General features: G+C 42.4%; 1 protein-coding gene across 1 annotated transcript in view; it reads right to left on the bottom strand.

The window, feature by feature from the left end:
* Positions 1-4,602: 4,602 nt before the first annotated feature.
* The window catches only part of LOC126282311 (myogenesis-regulating glycosidase-like), a 54,879-nt gene continuing 40,633 nt past the window's right edge, over positions 4,603-18,848 (bottom strand). The window contains exons 3-5 of the mRNA XM_049981967.1: positions 14,540-14,974; positions 10,896-11,052; positions 4,603-4,822 (exon numbers count right to left, since the gene is read on the bottom strand). Of these exons, the coding sequence (XP_049837924.1) occupies positions 4,623-4,822; positions 10,896-11,052; positions 14,540-14,974 (792 nt within the window). The 3' untranslated portion in view covers positions 4,603-4,622. The remainder of the gene's footprint in view (positions 4,823-10,895; positions 11,053-14,539; positions 14,975-18,848) is intronic.

Raw genomic sequence — 18,848 nt, 5'->3', positions numbered from 1 at the left:
CATCGCTCAGTATGGTTGTCACTAGATCGCCCCTCATCAAGCAAGTTCTAAATCTCTGTCCTGTTACAAAATAACATCCTTATGCTCTGAACATTAGTTTCGCGATACGCACACACAGGTGAGATAATTATAACTCGCTAATCATTGACAATAACGCATACGTATGTATCACAATGTTCCTTTCAGGAAGTAGAATGGCATGGTATTGTTGGCTGGGAGTTGAGGAAGACAGGTTCAGCCAGCTCACTGGAAATGTTCTTCAGACCTTCGCGTACGATGGCACCTTGCTTTCACTAAGTGTGTGAGTTGTGAGTTTAAGTGTATCTGAAGAGTGTAGTTACTTTAAAATGTGTATGGACTGTGCTATCATGCTTCTGTTGTATGACAGTTAGAGAAGGGACAGTGTGAAACTTGTACATCATCTCAAATAACACAACTGGGGCGGCCGGACTCAACCTACTGCGGCGGGGCGGGGTTGGTGCGCTGCGTTGATATTTAATTATTGATGTCCACCTACCTCAGAATAGCATCCATTCACCAACCGTTCCTCTATATTCGTAAGTACTATGTAGACGAGGAGAAAAGCAGCGTCCATACTTACGGTTACAAAGTCCGCATAACTAAAGTAACAAGATAAACCTGTAAATCTCTATTAATAACGGGCAAAGTGGGTGCTTCCTCCCTTAATTGACAATGTTTGTTTGAAGATACTGATGTATTATTACGGTCCTTTTCATTTATGGTGTCACAAGGCCCGCATTTACGTTGGTAGTACATCTACTAGTAGTTCGTGCAGCTTATATCACACGTAAGACAGCGAGAAATGTGCAAAGTCCAACCCGAAATATTACGAGATGCGCCCAGGTAACACACTGATACAAAACGAGTTCCCATTCGGTCCTTTTCAGTGGATTCTTCGAAAGAAGATGCTCGCCAAACTGTTCTGTACATGCTTACGGAACACGCCACGCAGAATATTCACAAAGGCCAATAGTTCCACTCGCGTTTTTTTCTGCAACTAACATACCAAAACCTCTCAAAACTTCACCGAAATGTCCGTAATTGCATCTGCTAGTATGGTGGTATAAACCGAGGGCGATTTAACCGCTCTTTCTTCATTTTACAGATATTTTTTTCGGACACATTTAACATGACCTTCTTGTCCGACAGCGACTCCACAACTGCACAAATGCCGTCGCTCACAGAGCATATAACTCATTCAATTACGTGGGGAAGACTCTTTTCTCATTGGTTGATCAAAACGATCATCCAGTCATATCAACCTTTCATGATCAATTTCGCACGCAAATCGCTTTACTCCAATCAGCATTCGCAGATGCATCTACGACATTTCATATTGCAAAATTTCATAAATCCACAAAACCAAACGAAAGAAAATCAAAAGAAAACTATGCTTGAATTATACTTTAGAACTGAGTATTCTCTGTCTTTCTGGCTGCCTTATTACAAAAGCAAACGCTCCTAGACTTACGTCATGCACCACTTTGGGGGATTCGCAGTTTTCAGGACGAATGGTTCAAATGGTTCAGAGCATGGCTCTGACTTAACATCGGTCATAAGTCCCCTAGAACCTAGAACTAGTTAAACCTAACTAACCTAAGGACATCACACACATCCATGCCCGAGGCAGGATTCGAACCTACGAGCGTAGCAGTGGCGCGATTCCAGAATGAAGGGCCTAGAACATCTCGGTCAAAACGGCCGGCTGTTTTCAGGACATCCTAGTTAAGTAACACTTGCTAGTTACGGATGGTGTAATACGTTATAAAACCTAAATTTGACGTATGTCCCCACAGACACACTCACATCCACTCTCATCTACTCCCACCCTAACACAAAATATAAATGTCAACTTTTAAACTATTATTTCCATTACGAAAACAAAATTATTACAAGTTCAGAATCAAAATTCCTTAAAAATAACATGTGCGCACTGAGAATCCTGTTATTGTTTTCCAATAACAAAGAAACTTAAACTGTCATGATTCCTATCTGAATTTACTTAACTATGTATCGGTTAAGTACTTTTTTAATTGGTTTTTTATATTTCCAAAACTATTAAAGTTATCCGCATTAAAAATTTACACACGGTTCTTCTAAATTATGAAAGTTACTATACTAAATGTGAAAACAAACAGATCATATTTGTCATAGTTATTTAGTTTCATAGGTGAGATGAATAAGTGATCTTAGTACGCTCCACACAGAGCAGTTCTCACGGCCCGCACACCGCGATAGATGGCATTATAACGCTAGCGGCCGGGGCTGGAGGCTTCATTACCAGCCTCCAATACAGCTTGACTTAATGGAATAAAACTTACTGCAGAACTCTGCAGCCGTGTAAATAGCTGCGACGTCGACTACCAAGTCCCAAATTATCTATTTTGGAAAATCATATTTTTGTTCGTTATTTCTAATACTTATACTGAATGAACCACTATAAGTACGAAAACAGCATTAAGGTATCTATAAGTATCAGTGTAGCAAACTAAACTGGATTCACGTTTGGTTTATTTCTTATGATACGACACGAAACACTTCATACATTGTGTCACACGGCATTTAACGCAATACGGTCTTATTTTCTCTTTATGTGTTTTTTTGATCAGTTATATGATCAATTCCATCAAACGCAACGTGAAGTTTCAGATATGCAACTGTAACAGCATGTCTGAAACCAAGTAATTCCAGTGCATTTTTTCCAAGCACTAGTCTGTAGAGAAGTCAGTCATTTACGAGGGTCACTTCCCGTATAAGTAGGACCCAATACAATTTTTTCCGTCTCATACCTGTTGCATATTTTCCCACTAAACAGTCATAGTGATATAGTCCTATCATGTACACATTACGTGACTTCCAAATTACAGGTTGTTGCACTTGTGTCTCCTTATTTGCTTGTCTACTGTATCTGGTAGTTGCTACTGAAGATTCAGCATTGTAAATTTTTGTACCAGTTATAACTCACTTAGTGTCATACCAACTAACAAATAAAACTTCACTATTGCTGTCGAACTGAGAGTCATATTTATGTTGAGCTGTGCTGTACAGTTCCTTGCGGCTCTAAAGTGGACATTCGCCACCTCGATTCTCTCCGACTGTCTCAATCGCAGGGTAGCGCGGGTGTCTGAGTTAAATCAGAAGATACAAGAATAGTAATCATATTTGCGAATATGGTGAAAATCCAGCTGCACAGTTTGTTGGTGACAGTGAAAATTTGTGACACATCGGGACTTGAAGGCCCATTTCCTGCTTTATGCGAGTGGTCGTCTTGAACCCTTCTGCTTCCTTAGCACGCACCGCAGACAGATCACAAACTTCATACATACGTCACTATTTTGTCTGCATCCTATACCCGCACTGTCAAGCCTTAGACGGATAGACGAATGATCTAAGTCGTCGCCTTGTCTTTAGGCATGAAATACTATATTGTAGTGTCTGTGCTGGTTCAACGTACTCTGCAATGTCTTCAGACATGCATTCAGTAAATAAATCCTTATGGCACAAGTAGCACGCATGAAAATATTATACTGAATGTTTCAACAAATCGCTTGGTGTAGTGACAGACACCAACATGTATGACTGAATAACTAAAATGATGTCGCCAAGTCTCAGTGTCCTTTTTAGAGCACATCTTAATTTGCTACAGTACACAGTAATGAACATGACTGGTGTCAAGCTATCACTGCAAGGAGTTCATAAGTCAGATTGATGGTTACAAATACATAAGGCCATTGCCACCTTTTTTTATTTTCATATATTATCAATAATGGAAATACCTGTAAAATCGAAAAGTGTGGCTCAGTATTCAACAAGCAATTAATGACATAATCTACTATTTCCATCTTCAGTAATTATAAATTAGTTTTAAAGAAACACCAATACATGACACAGAGCAGTAAGAGTACGAAAATCGTATTTAATCATAGATTGATAAATAAAATTATGTACTGTCCTCTAAATAGGACACTGGGACGTAATGGGTTAAGATGGACATAAACAGTGTCACGTGAACTAAGTTTATTAGACACTGTGGAGAGATCTGAAATATGATGTAGTTCATAGACGCAACGTCCGATGACCATGAATGCTGCACCGCCATACCTTCTCCCGTCTAACACAAAGTCAAAAGAACAGCAGCCAACAGCAGGTGGCGTATCCATGCTGTTACCCATACAAGTACTGCCTGCGCTTGATGTCACTTATCTTCGGTAATGTGATGAGAGTCTGTGTATTCAACGCGGCTAGGCTGCTGCCATTGTTCCCTCTTATTGATGCATACTGTCAATTTTTGTTGTATACCCCATCCTTCCTTTAGAACTCTTCGTTCACGCTAGTAGTGTTAGATAACCGTCGGTAAAAGAAATTAAACCTTTTCCACATTCCCCTAGGATATCTTGTAAGAACAGGAGTTATAAGGTACAAGTCAACAGCAACATTAGGAGAAATAGTTGTGGTACACTTGTATATGTGAAACAGCAAATTTTGAGGATTGGCGAGAGGATACTGTATAAGTACACAGTGTACGAGTATTGTAAAGATTGTAATGAACTAGAAGGGCATTTTACTTTATATGTACAGAGGTTGTGCACTTTTCTGCAGCACTAGGTGGCGGAGACCCTGGTGAAGTACGGCAGCGTGCTGGCGGGCGCCGGGTAGCTGTAGAGCCAGGTGGGGCCCTGTATGACGGGGTGCTCCGGGTCTACCTCGTCCCTCCAGCTGCCCCTGGGCAGGTAGATGTCACGCTCCACGTCGTCGTGGTAAAGCACTGGCGCCACCAACACCTCCTCTCCCAGGAGGAACTCTGCACGCGCAAAGCACACAGCGTGTCAGTACTGGCCTGCTATCACACAGTTGATCGTACAAAGTGCAGTCACAAAGATTTAACCAACGAATCAAAACAAGATGGCACAGTCTAATCCCATTTCATCAGTGTCCTCTTCCATTATCTCTTTTAATTTTTTATCACTTCTAGTAGCATGCTATGGTACTGAGAAGTTGGGTGTACTAGGACTGAAAATATAAGACTGAAAAGAAGGAAAAAAGTTGACCTACCTTAACTTTTCAGGGCAATGATTAAAACTTTATGATAACACCTTCTACTTTATAGGAAAAAAACCACGCATTTATATTCTTGCTTATCTTTTGTGAAACACACAGACGGCAAATATAAAAGCCCAACACTTTTACCTCGTAGCCCCACCATAAAAGATTTATATGAATCTATAAGGTCTGACCGATACTAAAACGGGAAAGCCTTTTCTCAGTAAACGGTCGTTCAGTGTGCTAATGCCCTGTCAGCTACTTTATATCTTGTGCTAATGTTTTCGGCATATTTCCTACGTATAAGAAATGTACTCATAAAATGTTCTATGGATTGCATTCTCTCTCTGCTTCCATTGCCTTCCTATACATCTCCAAATGCCTCTCCTTTCTTTGGATAAATGTTTTCCACGGACATCTGCTCTTGCCTTTTCTCACCAGAACTCCTTATTTGGTATAACCCCAGTGTAGTTTCACATAAATCTCAATAACCAGTACATTTTCTCCTATTTTATAATGGTTCACAATGGTACAATGTGGTGATGCAGAAATATAGAATGAAAGACATACTATTCCTTACCAAGAAATTATTTCGCAGCCATTCGCTTCTTTCTTCGTACCTAAATAATTATTTTACGATCAAAGTACTTATTTCCATGAGGCCTGATGATTCTGTTGTTCCTAATATCCTCTTTATTGCGTTTTGGTCATAAACTATCTACTGTCATATGGGCTGACTGTAATTTTTTTATTAGTAATACATGTTGTTGTTGTTGGTGTTGTGGTCTTCAGTCCTGAGACTGGTTTGATGCAGCTCTCCATGCTACTCTATCCTGTGCAAGTTGCTTCATCTCCCAGTACCTACTGCAACCAACATCCTTCTGAATCTGCTTAGTGTATTCATCTCTTGGTCTCCCTCTACGATTTTTACCCTCCACACTGCCCTCCAACATTAAATTGGTGATCCCTTGATGCCTCAGAACATGTCCTACCAACCAATCCCTTCTTCTTGTCAAGTTGTGCCATAAACTTCTCTTCTCCCCGAACCTATTCAATACTTCCTCATTAGTTATGTTATCTACCCATCTAATCCTCAGCATTCTTCTGTAGCACCACATTTCGAAAGCTTATATTCTCTTCTTGTCCAAACTATTTATCGTCCATGTTTCACTTCCATACATGGCTACGCTCCATGCAAATACTTTCAGAAAAGACTTCCTGACATTTAAATCTGTATTCGAATTAACAAATTTCTCTTCTTCAGAAACGCTTTACTTGCCATTGCCAGTCTACATTTTATAGCACCTCTACTTCGACCATCATCAGTTATTTCGCTCCCCAAGTAGCAAAACTCATTTACTACTTTAAGTGTCTCATTTCCTAATCTAATGCCCTCAGCATTACCCGACTTAATTCGACTACATTCCATTATTCTCCTTAAGTTTTTGCTGTTGTTCATCTTATATCCTCCTTTCAAGACATTGTCCATACTGTTCAACTGCTCTTCCAAGTCCTTTGCTGTCTCTGACAGAATTACAATGTCGTCGTCAAACTTCAAAGTTTTTATTTCTTCTCCATGGATTTTAACACCTACTCCGAATTTTTCTTTTGTTTCCTTTACTGCTTGCTCAATATACAGATTGAACAACATCGGATAGAGGCTACAAACCTGCGTCACTCCCTTCCCAACCACTGCTTCCCTTTCATGCCCCTCGACTCTTATAACTGCCATCTGGTTTCTGTACAAATTGTAAATAGCCTTTTGCTCCCTGTATTTTACCCCTGCCACCTTTAGAATTTGAAAGAGAGTATTCCAGTCATCATTGTCAAAAGCTTTCTCTAAGTCTACGAATGCTAGAAACGTAGGTTGTAGTAAATAATTTCGAAATGAAAGTTGACTCAGCTGTATAGTATCACCAAGCAGTACATAGTTGTATTTTATGCATTTGACTAATTTCTCGCTGTTGGACTTACAGTTGGAGCGTTCGATTTAGAGATTTATAGAATAAAGTAAGAAAGTTTTTGGACCAGAAATATAGGAATAAGAACTGCTAAAAACAGCTCAGTGCCTTGTGTGCACCACACCCAATCCCACTAGGCTCCAGATTCCCTGATGACTTTTCACTAGTCCACTCTAGTGTGATACAATTTCTGATCTATGTTCCTAGCTCTAAACTTGTATTTAGACTTAGGAAAAACGAAAAAATAATCGTCAGTTTGTGGTATGTTAGCTACCTCAACTGGAGCATAGTAAATGTGAAATAATTTCGAAATGCCAGCTGATAACTGTGACTACTGGTGAATGTTCTTGGCTGTACGGTCATTTTCAGCGACCATGTTGACATTTCTCCTCTTATACCTCTACAAGGGTACTGTTTCCTATTCTCATTGCCTTACAGTGTAACTGAACATGGTGTTTCATTATCTTGACCACTATCCGCTTCGTCATATGTAGTTTAGACAACCTCTTTCACTAATCGGTTCCTATTTCATTCCTAGGTGGAAATACTATAATTTCTTTAATGATGCACTAATCTCTTCCTTCTCTAATAATTTAGATTGGTGTGTACCCAGTACAGTCATGATTTAAACAATTAAATTTCCCATAAAGTATGCAGCAATCATCCCCATGTACTATGCTGCTAAGGGCAGTATGTTCTAAAAATGCGTTCCAGGCTGTCTCATGTAGCTTTCATAAGAGTTGCTTGGAGGATGGTATGTCACAATGTATTTCAGTTCTACTTCATGGTCTTGCATCCCACATACCCACGATTCTAAAATTAGTTGGAAACCATTATCATAGAGAACAACATTTGTTTTTCCACTTTTATAAAATTAACTAGACCCATGGTCAGAGTTCTAAGCCTTCCTTTGTTTATCCCCATGCCCGTTTTCATCCATGAAATAATATCTGATAGTCGTAAATTAAATTTGCGACAGCTAAATAGCCACAGAAGTGTAGCTACAGGGCGTGGAAGCTTGCGCACAAGTGGCCGATGGGATGGAGCTGGATACTGGCGTGTGGGGTGGTGGTGCGTTGAGGGGAGTGGGTGATGCTACTGAGTACTGCTGCTGTCGCGGTCTGCGTACAGCAAATACTGCAGTGTTGATGGAAAATTATGTATTAGTATTTTTCTATACATAATTTCATTATGTATTAATAAATTTCTGAAGCTGGCAGGGGTAAAATACAGGGAGCGAAAGGCTATTTACAATTTGTATAGAAACCAATTGGCAGTTATAAGAGTCGAGGGGCATGAAAGGGAAGTAGTGGCTGGGAAGGGAGTGAGATAGGGTTGTAGCCTCTTCCCGATGTTATTCAATCTGTATATTAAGCAAGCAGTGAAGGAAACAAAATAAAAATTCGGAGTAGGTATTAAAATCCATGGAGAAGAAATAAAAAGTTAGAGGTTCGCCAATGATATTGTAATTCTGTCAGAGACAGCAAAGGACTTGAAAGAGCAGTTGAACGTAATGGATAGTGTCTTGAAAGAATGATATAAGATGAACATCAACAAAAGCAAAACGAGGATAATGGAATGTAGTCGAATTAAGTCGGGTGATCCTGAGGGTATTTGATTAGGTAATGAGATATTTAAAGTAGTAAAGGAGTTTCGCTACTTGGGGAGCAAAATAACTGATGATGGTGGAAGTAGAGATGATATAAAATGTAGACTGACAATGGGAAGGAAAGCGTTTCTGAAGAAGAGAAATTTGTTAACATCCAGTATAGATTTATGTGTCAGGAAATCGTTTCTGAAAGTATTTGTATGGAGTGTAGCCATGTATGGAAGCGAAACATGGACGATAAATAGTTTAGACAAGAAGAGAATAGAAGCTTTCGAAATGTGGTGCTACAGATGAATGCTGAAGATTAGATGGGTAGATCACATAACTAATGATGAGGTGTTGAATAGGATTGGGGAGAAGAGAAGTTTGTGGCACAACTTGACTAGAAGAAGGAATCGGTTTGTAGGACATGTTCTGAGGCATCAAGGGATCACCAATTTAGTACTGGGGGGTAGCGTGGAGGGTAAAAATCGTAGAGGGAGACCAAGAGATGAATACAACAACAACATGTCCAAAGTTAATGAACATAGGTTTTCTCATTCATGATATTAACAAGTAATCTGAGCTCTAGAAATGTAGATTCAAACTATTGAAGAACTTTTTAAGGGGAATTTGGGTTTCACGCAACACTAACTGCGATGCATGGTCCCTCGACTGTTCTGGTGCTTTGGTCATGAATTTTAGGTGAAGAACCTCCTCGCCAGCAATTTCTTTATGGAGTGGGCATTCCATTTTACTTCATTAGCGGATTTCAGCTGCCATTCTGTGTTTCATTCCTGCTGCCCCCGCATCAGGAGGAGTGGCAGCAGCATGTACGCATGGCTCCAGCGGTGCAGCCTGAACTACCAACATCTGCCCTCTTACTACGGCCGGTGTCTCCATGTAGCACTCCACCACTCGTGTTGTGCATGCGGACAGTGCACGTTACTCTTTCCTGTGCCCCTCTGACTGCTGACATCACATGTCAAGATCTTAGTATCCTTCTGCCTGTACCAGTTTCTGTCATTGATTCCATATTGCATACGAGTAATGTAAATCTCTATGTCTGTAAAGTAATGCGAAGTACACGGTTTCTTTCCTGTTCCATTCACACATAGACCGCAGGGAAAATGATTCCTCATGTGCCACTGTGCATGCGTTAATTAGTCTAATCTTGTCTTGGCGGTCCTTCCGTGGTCAACAACACAGGGATACAGCTGTACTTTTCTAGATTCGTCACTTACTACTGATTCTTGGCTGTACGTAAACATGCTTTCACACAACCTTTGAAACCTGTCTTCACGCGTCTGAGACTTCAGGTCATGTACATGAGGCTCTCACATCGGTCGAACAGTTACGTGATCTTTCGTTCTACAGTTCTTTGTACGGATTTAGTATCCTCTGTTAGTGCTGTTTGTTATGGGTCCATATACCTGAGCAGTACTATAGAATAGATCGATTATTGCGGTTAGGATAAATCTATGTTACATAGCCACTAGCCCTGATTTATGCCACAGTTGTTGTTTGTAGCACTCGGCGCCGTACAGTTGCATGGCATGCAACACAGTGTTTATGGAGGGTAGGAGGGCGTTTGTAAGTGCAAATCTCGAAAGTTATTACGTTCATTACTAGGATATCACATTGTGTATCTGGCATGTCTTTTCTGAATACTTAGAGAATTTGTCTTGTGCCGCTCTGGACATGATGAGATGTAGGAAAGATATATGCTGCTGCAGCTCAAAGAGACGGGCAGTTCTGTTGAATGTAGTTAAAAGCACTGTAGTCCAACTGAAGTATCGTTTCCCAATGTGGCATCGCCTCCACATTGGTATCTCTTTATATTTCAGTCAACTGCAAAACTATCTCATATATTTTCTGAATTCTGCAGACCTAAGAAAACTCACAGCCGAAACTGGTAGTGTATAATGCTACAATGACACCAGTTAAAGTGAACTAAAGTAAAAATAATAAAGGTTCTGGCTTTGTTACATTTACATTCTATGGCGAACACCAGAGGCATTGTCACATTCCAGATAAGACATTTGGTTCTGTGTGCCGATGTCGTTGTTAATGGTAAGCCCTATTTTTTGTTTAGAGGAGGGAACGTCATATCCTTGAATTATGGAAACTCGGTTCTGTCTTTTCTCATGTTTTAGCTGTTGGAGTATTGTTCTGTGGTAAGAACAGGAAATAAGTGTAAAAGCGCCGCGAATGTATGTTGGGATCTCGGTAGCTGGGAAATGAGGGTGTGGCCAGTTGGTGCCAGAGGAAGCTGCGCGTCGTACCTGAGTCGGTGGCGAGGGCCGTGTCGTCGGTGGGGTCGAGCCACCAGATGGGGGGGTTGACGGGGCTGCCGTCCCGCACCGCCTTCCTCATCAGCTCCACGATGCGCGGCGCGAACCGAGCGTGCAGCGCCGCCATGCTGCGGCTGATCGTCACCGTCTGCAACACGAGGCGCTCTCAGCTGCAGGCTCCCAGTTCTCAAAAAGTAAGTGTTCTGTGCTTCGTATACAAAGCCACGCTCTGATTAAACCTGGTAATTTCAGTGCTGTGAAAAGAGACAAGCACAAGCAACATGCGAGGTGTAAGATTTACATCATCAACATGTGACTGCGTGAGACTCGATATCTGGTAGGCAGCGTACTTGTGAATCCTTTGTATTTACTGCAAAGCGTTCTAACTTTGTACAACAAAATTGACTATACAGTGTGTTAGAGGTTTAAGTGCGATATTGTGGTCATTGGTACTCTAATATGTGCCCCTTCTAGTTTTTTTTTCCTTTTCTTTATTTTTCTTCCTTCTGCGTTTAGCAGTCTTCCACAAACACGTCACATAATTCACTATCTGATGTCTTCCACATGGTCGTAGCTACGCCACTAAGTGGAGTGTGGAGTATACTAAGTATAGACTGCCCGTTTTGCGTACACGCGTCCACACGTCAGCACCTGACCTACTACCGATGGAAAAATAAGTATTAATCACTTGATTTTCTCACTTGTACTAGGAGGTATTAATCAACCTAAAAACATACTTTTCCTAATAGCTATAATTATTTGTTTACAAATGAAGTGAATACTGTTGTAATGTTGTTCAGTACGCCGTCCTTAGTCACCAATAAAAATTTGTGCACATATAGCTGTTACATCCTGTATACAGAGGGGTCCAAATAGGTATCCACTGTTTAAAAGTCCATAACTTGCAAAGTAATTGACGGAGTTGCTTAAAATCCAACTTAAAGATATTACTTTAGGTATTCGAAATGGTCTCCATTAACATCCACACACAAACGATGCTGCCGAACTGCAGCACGAACTACTTACTGCAACGTGTTCAGTTGGATATTTGCACATGAATGTACGATGGGCTCTCGAAGTTCATCCAGTGTACGTGGCTTTTGTCGATAAATGACTTCCTTTAGTGTTCCCCACAGGTAAAAGTCGAGAGGAGTTAGGTCAGGGGAACGTGGTGGATACCCCACAGCACCTCTACGGCCTATCCATCTTCCTGGTAGATTTTCGTCGAGATACGCCCTAACACGATTTTGGTAGTGGGGTGGGCCACGATCTCTTTGAAAACTCTTCCAAATCTCGGATGGCAGGTAAAATGTACGTCCGAGGCCTCTGAAGGTACACCTCACCGGTAATGGCCCAATCAAGTCCCAGTAAGACAATCCACACCACACATTTACTCCTGAAAAAAAAACCGGCTTTGTCTGCATGGACGTTCGGATTTTCGTCGACCCAGTAGAAGGAATTATAGCGATTTACTGTACGACTGAGTTTGAACTGTGCCTCATTAGACCACACAAACATCTATGCAAACTCTTCACCGTTGCGCCGGCCGAGGTGGTCGAGCGGTTCTAGGCGCTACAGTCTGGAACCGCGCGACCGCTACGGTCACAGATTCGAATCCTGTCTCGGGCATGGATGCGTGTGATGTCCTTAGGTTAGTTAGGTTTAAGTAGTTCTAAGTTCTATGGGACTGATGACCTAAGAAGTTAAGTCCCATAGTGCTCAGAGCCATTTGAACCATTTCTTCATCGTTGCGCACATGGTTAGTAAACCACTGGCAGTACCCCATTCTACGATAGGGGTCGTCCTCGTCCATTGCGTGTAGCAATCAAGGGATGTAGCACTTTCATTTTGCTGTCTTCAAAATTCGCTGAACAGTTGAGCGACTCACTCCAGTTTCACGCGGAAACTGTCTCACTGACTTCTGTGGTGAGCAAGTGAATTGCTGTAACACACGACGGGAGTTAGCAGGACTTGTAACTGTTACAGGTCGTCCAGACCGTTGTTTGTGTACATCGTTAACACAGCCTTCGGCTTCAAATTTGTCTCGGAGGCGGAGAATAGTTAAACGCATCGGTGGCTCTGTTTGATAGTCATTTCGCCACTGCCGTTGAACCTCAGTGCTTTCGTACTTAAAATACCACCTCAAAACTGACTTCCTTTCATCGAATGTAAGCTTTGTGCCAGACATTTTTACTCGACTTACTAGGTGCAACTAAGAACAAAACACTGATATCTGGCGACTGTCATCTGACGAAACGAAACAACGAAATACAACGCTTGTGTGGCGATTGACGGAACTACAAACTATTACACTACAAAAGGTGAGACAACTCCTTCAATTAGTTTGACAGTTATGGAATTTTAAACATTGGATACAGTTTTAGACCCTTCTGTATATACAATGAAGTGCCAGAGAAACTGGTATAGGCAACGCCTGTGTAAGACAACAAGTGTCTGGGACAGTTGTTAGATCAATTACTGCTGCTACAATGGCAAATTATGCAGAATTAAGTGACTTGTAACGTTGCGTTATAGTCGGCGCAAGAGCGATAGGACACAGCGTCCCCGAGGTAGCGATGACATATGGATTTTTCCATACGACCGACCGTTTCACAAGTGTACCATGAATATCAGGAATCCGGTATAACATCAAATTTCCGAATTTGCTGTAGCCGGAAAATGATTCTGCAAGAACGGGACCAACGACGAGTGAAGAGAATCGTTCAGAGTAACGGAAGTGTAACAACCCTTCTGCAAATTGTTGCACATTTCAATGCTGGGCCAGCAACAAGTGTCAACATCATCGATGTGGGCTTTCGGAAACATGTTGCCTGGTCGCAGCAGTCTCGTTTGACATTGTTCCGACGTATTTGTGCAATTCCAGCAGGACAATGCGACACCATACACGTCCAGAACTGCTACACAGTGGTTCTAGGAACACTCTTCTGAGTTTAAACACTTCCTCAGGCCACCAAAATCTCCAGACATGAACATTACTGAGGATATCTGGGATGGCTTGCACCGTGTTGTTCAGAAGAGATCTCCACCCGCTCGTACTCTTACGGATTTATGGGAATCCCTGCAGGATTCATGGTGTCAGTTCCCTCCAGCACTGCTTCAGACATTAGTCGAGACTTTTCCATTTCGTCTTGCCTCACTTCTGCGTGTTCGCGGGACCTCTATACGGTATTAGGCAGGTGTACCAGTTTCTTTTGGCACTTCAGTGTATCGTCATAGCACAACATTAACCACAATGACAGGAACTGAATATTATTCAAAGATTTGTTTCACATACACTGACAAGGAAACCCTTGATTGTGAAGTCGCAAGTTCAGTCTTTCGGAAGGCTCATGTAACAGTGTCGCCTGAATAATTATGAGAGGAAAAATATTAGCTGTTAATGACTCACCGCGTGCATCAGGAGGGCGACAGAAAATGAGTGTCCGGTAGTCGCAGAGCTCAACCTTCTATGGGGTGTAAGTATTACACTTCACAAAATGGACTTCCACGACATTCACGCAATGTTCAAAACAAAACAAACCTATGGTATAGCTTTCGCTGTGATCACAGAAAGCTTTCTTGGCGCTACAGTGTTTACACATATATTAACGTTTCCGCAAAGTGCGTCAGCTTACCTCTTGGTCGAAGTCCCAGGGAACGTAGGAGAATTGTATGGTGGGCATGAAGACGTTGGCCTGCAGCCAGCGTATGAACAAGTCCTTGGTGGGGACGGCTCCTTTGTAGCCGTTCCCGCCCACCATGTCTGGCAGGACGAAGTTGTGCCCGACCATGTTCATCTGCAGCAGCGTCGTCACCAGCGACTTGAGCCCGTTGTCGATGGTCCACGCGCTGTCCTTGTCGATCATGCGGAAGTAGACGGGCACGTGCTGGCTGCGGACGCTGGCCCTCACCTCGATCATAGGCCCGAACTGGGCGGCGGTGTTCACGTAGTCCTCCGTGAACTTGACCGGGTTCAGCTCCACGGGGTCGATGTCGGGCAACTGCGGCAGGTAACTCGTCTCGCCGGCGTCGAACTTGAACGAGTCGATCCCGGTCTCATTGCGGAGTGCCTGAAATGATTTTCGCACCACACCACAAATCAATGCGGGGAAAAATTGAATGTGTCGGTATTGTGTGAATGAAACCGTCTAGATCGGTGGTGGCCAAACTGCGGCCCGAAAGAAGTGTCTGTGCCTCCCGCGGTTGTCAGACATATTTCATAACGGTACGCTTCTAGCCACTACATTACTGGCCATTAAAACTGCTACACTACGAAGATGACGTGCTACAGACGCGAAATTTAACCGACAGGAAGAAGGTGCTGTGATACGCAAATGATTAGCTTTTCAGAGCATTCACACAAGGTTGGCGCCGGTAGCGACACCTACAACTTGCTCACATGAGAAAAGTTTCCAACCGATTTTTCATGCACAAACAGCAGTTGGTCGGCGTTGCCTGGTGAAAAGTAGTTGTGATGCCTCGTGTAAGAAGAATAAAAGCGTAACACCACGTTTCCGACTTTGATAAAGGTCGGATTATAGCCTATCGCGATTACGATTTATCGTATCGAAACATTTCTTCTAGCTTTGGTCTAGATCCAATGACTGTTAGCAGAACATGGAACCGGTGGGTTCAGGAGGGTAATACTGAACGCCTTGCTGTATCCCAACGGCCTCGTATCACTAGCAGTCGAGATGACAGGCATCTTATCCGCATGGCTTTAACGGATCGTGCAGCCACGTCTCGATCCCTGAGCCAACAGATGGGGACGTTTGCAAGACAACAACCATCTGCACGAACAGTTCGACGACGTTTGCAGCAGCATGGACTATCAGGTGGGACACTATGGCTGCTGTTACCCTTGACGCTATATCACAGACAGGAGCGCATGTACTCAACGACGTACCTGGGTGCATGAATGGCAAAAAGTCATTTTTTCGGATGATCGAGGTTCTGTTTACAGCATCATGATTGTCGCATTCGTGTTTGGCGACAACCCGGTGAACGCACATTGGAAGTGAAACGTCCCATTAGAAAAATTATTGAATTACTGTGCTGATAAATGTCTTACATTATTTGTATTTCAAACAGCTGAGCAAAACTGAACGTACTCAGACATTTCACTCTTTACCTATTCTGATCAACGCTACACTGACACACAATATTTTTTAGCGCAACGCAGTCTGACTTTCAATAATTCCTACAAGAGAATGGCCCTGACTAACAACCACCTATACCTTTCATGAATCACATACCTCACAAAAATCTTCTTTATTCGAACTACAGCAGTAGAGCGAGCGACACTACTGACAGCTAAGTAAAAGATTCAAGCTACTGAAGGCACTAACTACTGATAGGCATAGTTAGCAAATGAAAGATTTTGATAGAGAACAAACATTGTATTTACCTTAATAGTGTTCAAGAGTCATAATATATATATGAGTCCATGAATCCAATATTACAAATTTACTCTTTCTGCTAGACACACGTCCAGATCGTCCACTTTCAAAATTCCGCCATCTCTCTTCCCACATCTACCACTGCTGGCGGCTCACTTCCAACTGCGCAACGCTACGCGCCAACAGCCAAAGCCCAACACTACAATAGAGAATATTACAACAATGGCACCCAGCCACAGATTGCACACAGCAGAGCCAGTGATTTTCATACAGAGCGCTACGTGGCGTTACCAATATAAAAACCTAAACGGACTACTTACAGAAGCGTGTATTCGTCATCGCCATACTGTCGTATCACCGGGCGTAATGGTATGGGGTGCCATTGGTTACACGTCTCGGTCACCTCTTGTTCGCAGTGACGGCTCTTTGAACAGTGGACGTTACATTTCAGATGTGTTACGACCCATGGCTCTACCCTTCATTCGATCCCTGCGAAACCCTACATTTCAGCCGGATAATGCACGTCCGCATGTTGCAAGTCCTGTACTGACTTTCTGGGTACAGAAAATGTTCGGCTGCTGCCCTGGCCAGAACATTCTCCAGATGTCTCATCAATTGAAAACGTCTGGTCAATGGTGGCCGAGCAACTGGCTCGTCACAATACGCCAGTCACTACTCTTGATGAACTGTGGTACCGTGTTGGGCTCCATGGGCAGCTGTACCTGTACACGCCATCCAAGCTCTGTTTGACTCAATGCCAGGCGTACCAAGGCCGTTATTTCGGCCAGAGGTGGTTGATCTGGGTACTGATTTCTCAGTATCTATGCACCCAAATTGTGTCCAAATGTAATCACGTGCCAGTTCTAGTATAATAAAATGGTTAAAATGGCTCTGAGCACTATGGGACTTAACATCTGAGGCCATCAGTCCCCTAGAACTTAGAAACTACTTAAACCTAACTAACCTAAGGAAATCACAGACATCCATGCCCGACGCAGGATTCGAACCTGCTGCCGTAGGGGTAGCGCGGTTCCAGACTGTAGCGCCTAGAACCACTCGGCCATCAGGGCCGGCTAGTATAATATATTTTTCCAATGAATACCCGTTTATCATCTGCATTTCTTCTTGGTGTAGCAATTTTAATGGCAAACAGTGTAACAGCGCATATCCAAAAACGTCAACTAACGTTAAGACCGTCTTCAGAGTTTAAGTTCAGTAACAAGCATACTTACAGAGACAGTAATAATTCAAGATGTGCTTAATATTAACTGATGTTCGTAAATTCGGCAAGGAACTAAGGCAAGTTTAGCGTTTACGTCAAGGCCAGAGTGGTAAATAGCGCGACAGCTGCGCGATTAGTAGAAGTTCCAGGGGAAATTTTTTATGTTATTTTCCAATTGTGATAACTCACGAGTGTGCCCAACTAACACCCAGCAGATGCTGCGGTATAAATGTCAGACAGAGGTAACGTGGATTCGTGACTGCGCCTTGTAGAGACTTCCATCTCGAAATGTACTACATGCTAGTAGCAACTAATATGAAATCAAATTTATTGTAATAAAATCCAATGAGCCGAAGAAAAATGACATTTAAAACATTTATCAAACAATTTTGATTGTATGTCATAGTACAATCACTCTTATTTAATAATATAATATACTAACTTATGTTGGTTCCCAAGTTATACTAATATTGATAGAGAAATGTATGGTAATGTGGCCTGGACGTGGAAACCGACTGTTGCATATTTAGTGCTTGAACATTGCTCCTGCCTGCCGAGAAGTCGTCAGAGTACTTCTTGTTTACATCATCCGAGAAGCAGGTTTCTTGGAGACCCCACCTCTGATATCCGGGCAGGATTCAGCATTAAAGACCCTGCCAGTTGAAGTCAGGGAGTTTGACAGACGAAGCTAGTTCCATTAATTTTCAGTAAAAACGTCTTTTTTTAGTCGCCTCATGTAAGATAAATCATGTATACATATATAGTATTGTTGTTCCCTCATTTATATCGAGAGCTATCATTTCTTACAGTATCTTTGATCAAACAATCTTTTGGCCCCCAAATGTAGTTCCTTGTTATTTATTTCGGTCTGAAATTGACGTCTAGGGATCACTGATGTCGACATGGCCAAGGTGTTTGTCCCAATAAGAGTTACTTTCTGTTGTGGTTGGTAGGAGAGCCAACACCGTGTTACTAGAGGAGGCCGAAAGGCGCGCGATTTAGCTCACGCAGGCTGGCGTGAGGTCTGGAACAGGACAAGGAAATTAGAATTTAGAAACAACGGACGTAGCTGGTGGAATACTTTAATCCATTAATGACGAACGTCGCTCTTGACGGTACATGATTCACAATATCAGTAGTAACTGATAATGGCGCCTTGCTAGGTCGTAGCAAATAACGTAGCTGAAGGCTATGCTAACTATCGTCTCGGCAAATGAGAGTGTATTTAGTCAGTGAAACATTGCTAGCAAAGTCGGCTGTACTACTGGGGCGAGTGATAGGAAGTTTCTCTAGACCTTCCGTGTGGCGGCGCTGGGTCTGCTA

This window comes from Schistocerca gregaria, chromosome 7, assembly GCF_023897955.1.
Source record: "Schistocerca gregaria isolate iqSchGreg1 chromosome 7, iqSchGreg1.2, whole genome shotgun sequence".
Taxonomy (NCBI): Eukaryota; Metazoa; Arthropoda; class Insecta; order Orthoptera; family Acrididae; genus Schistocerca; species Schistocerca gregaria.
The sequence above is the reverse complement of the archived record's forward strand: the minus strand, read 5'-3'. Positions and strand labels throughout refer to the sequence as shown.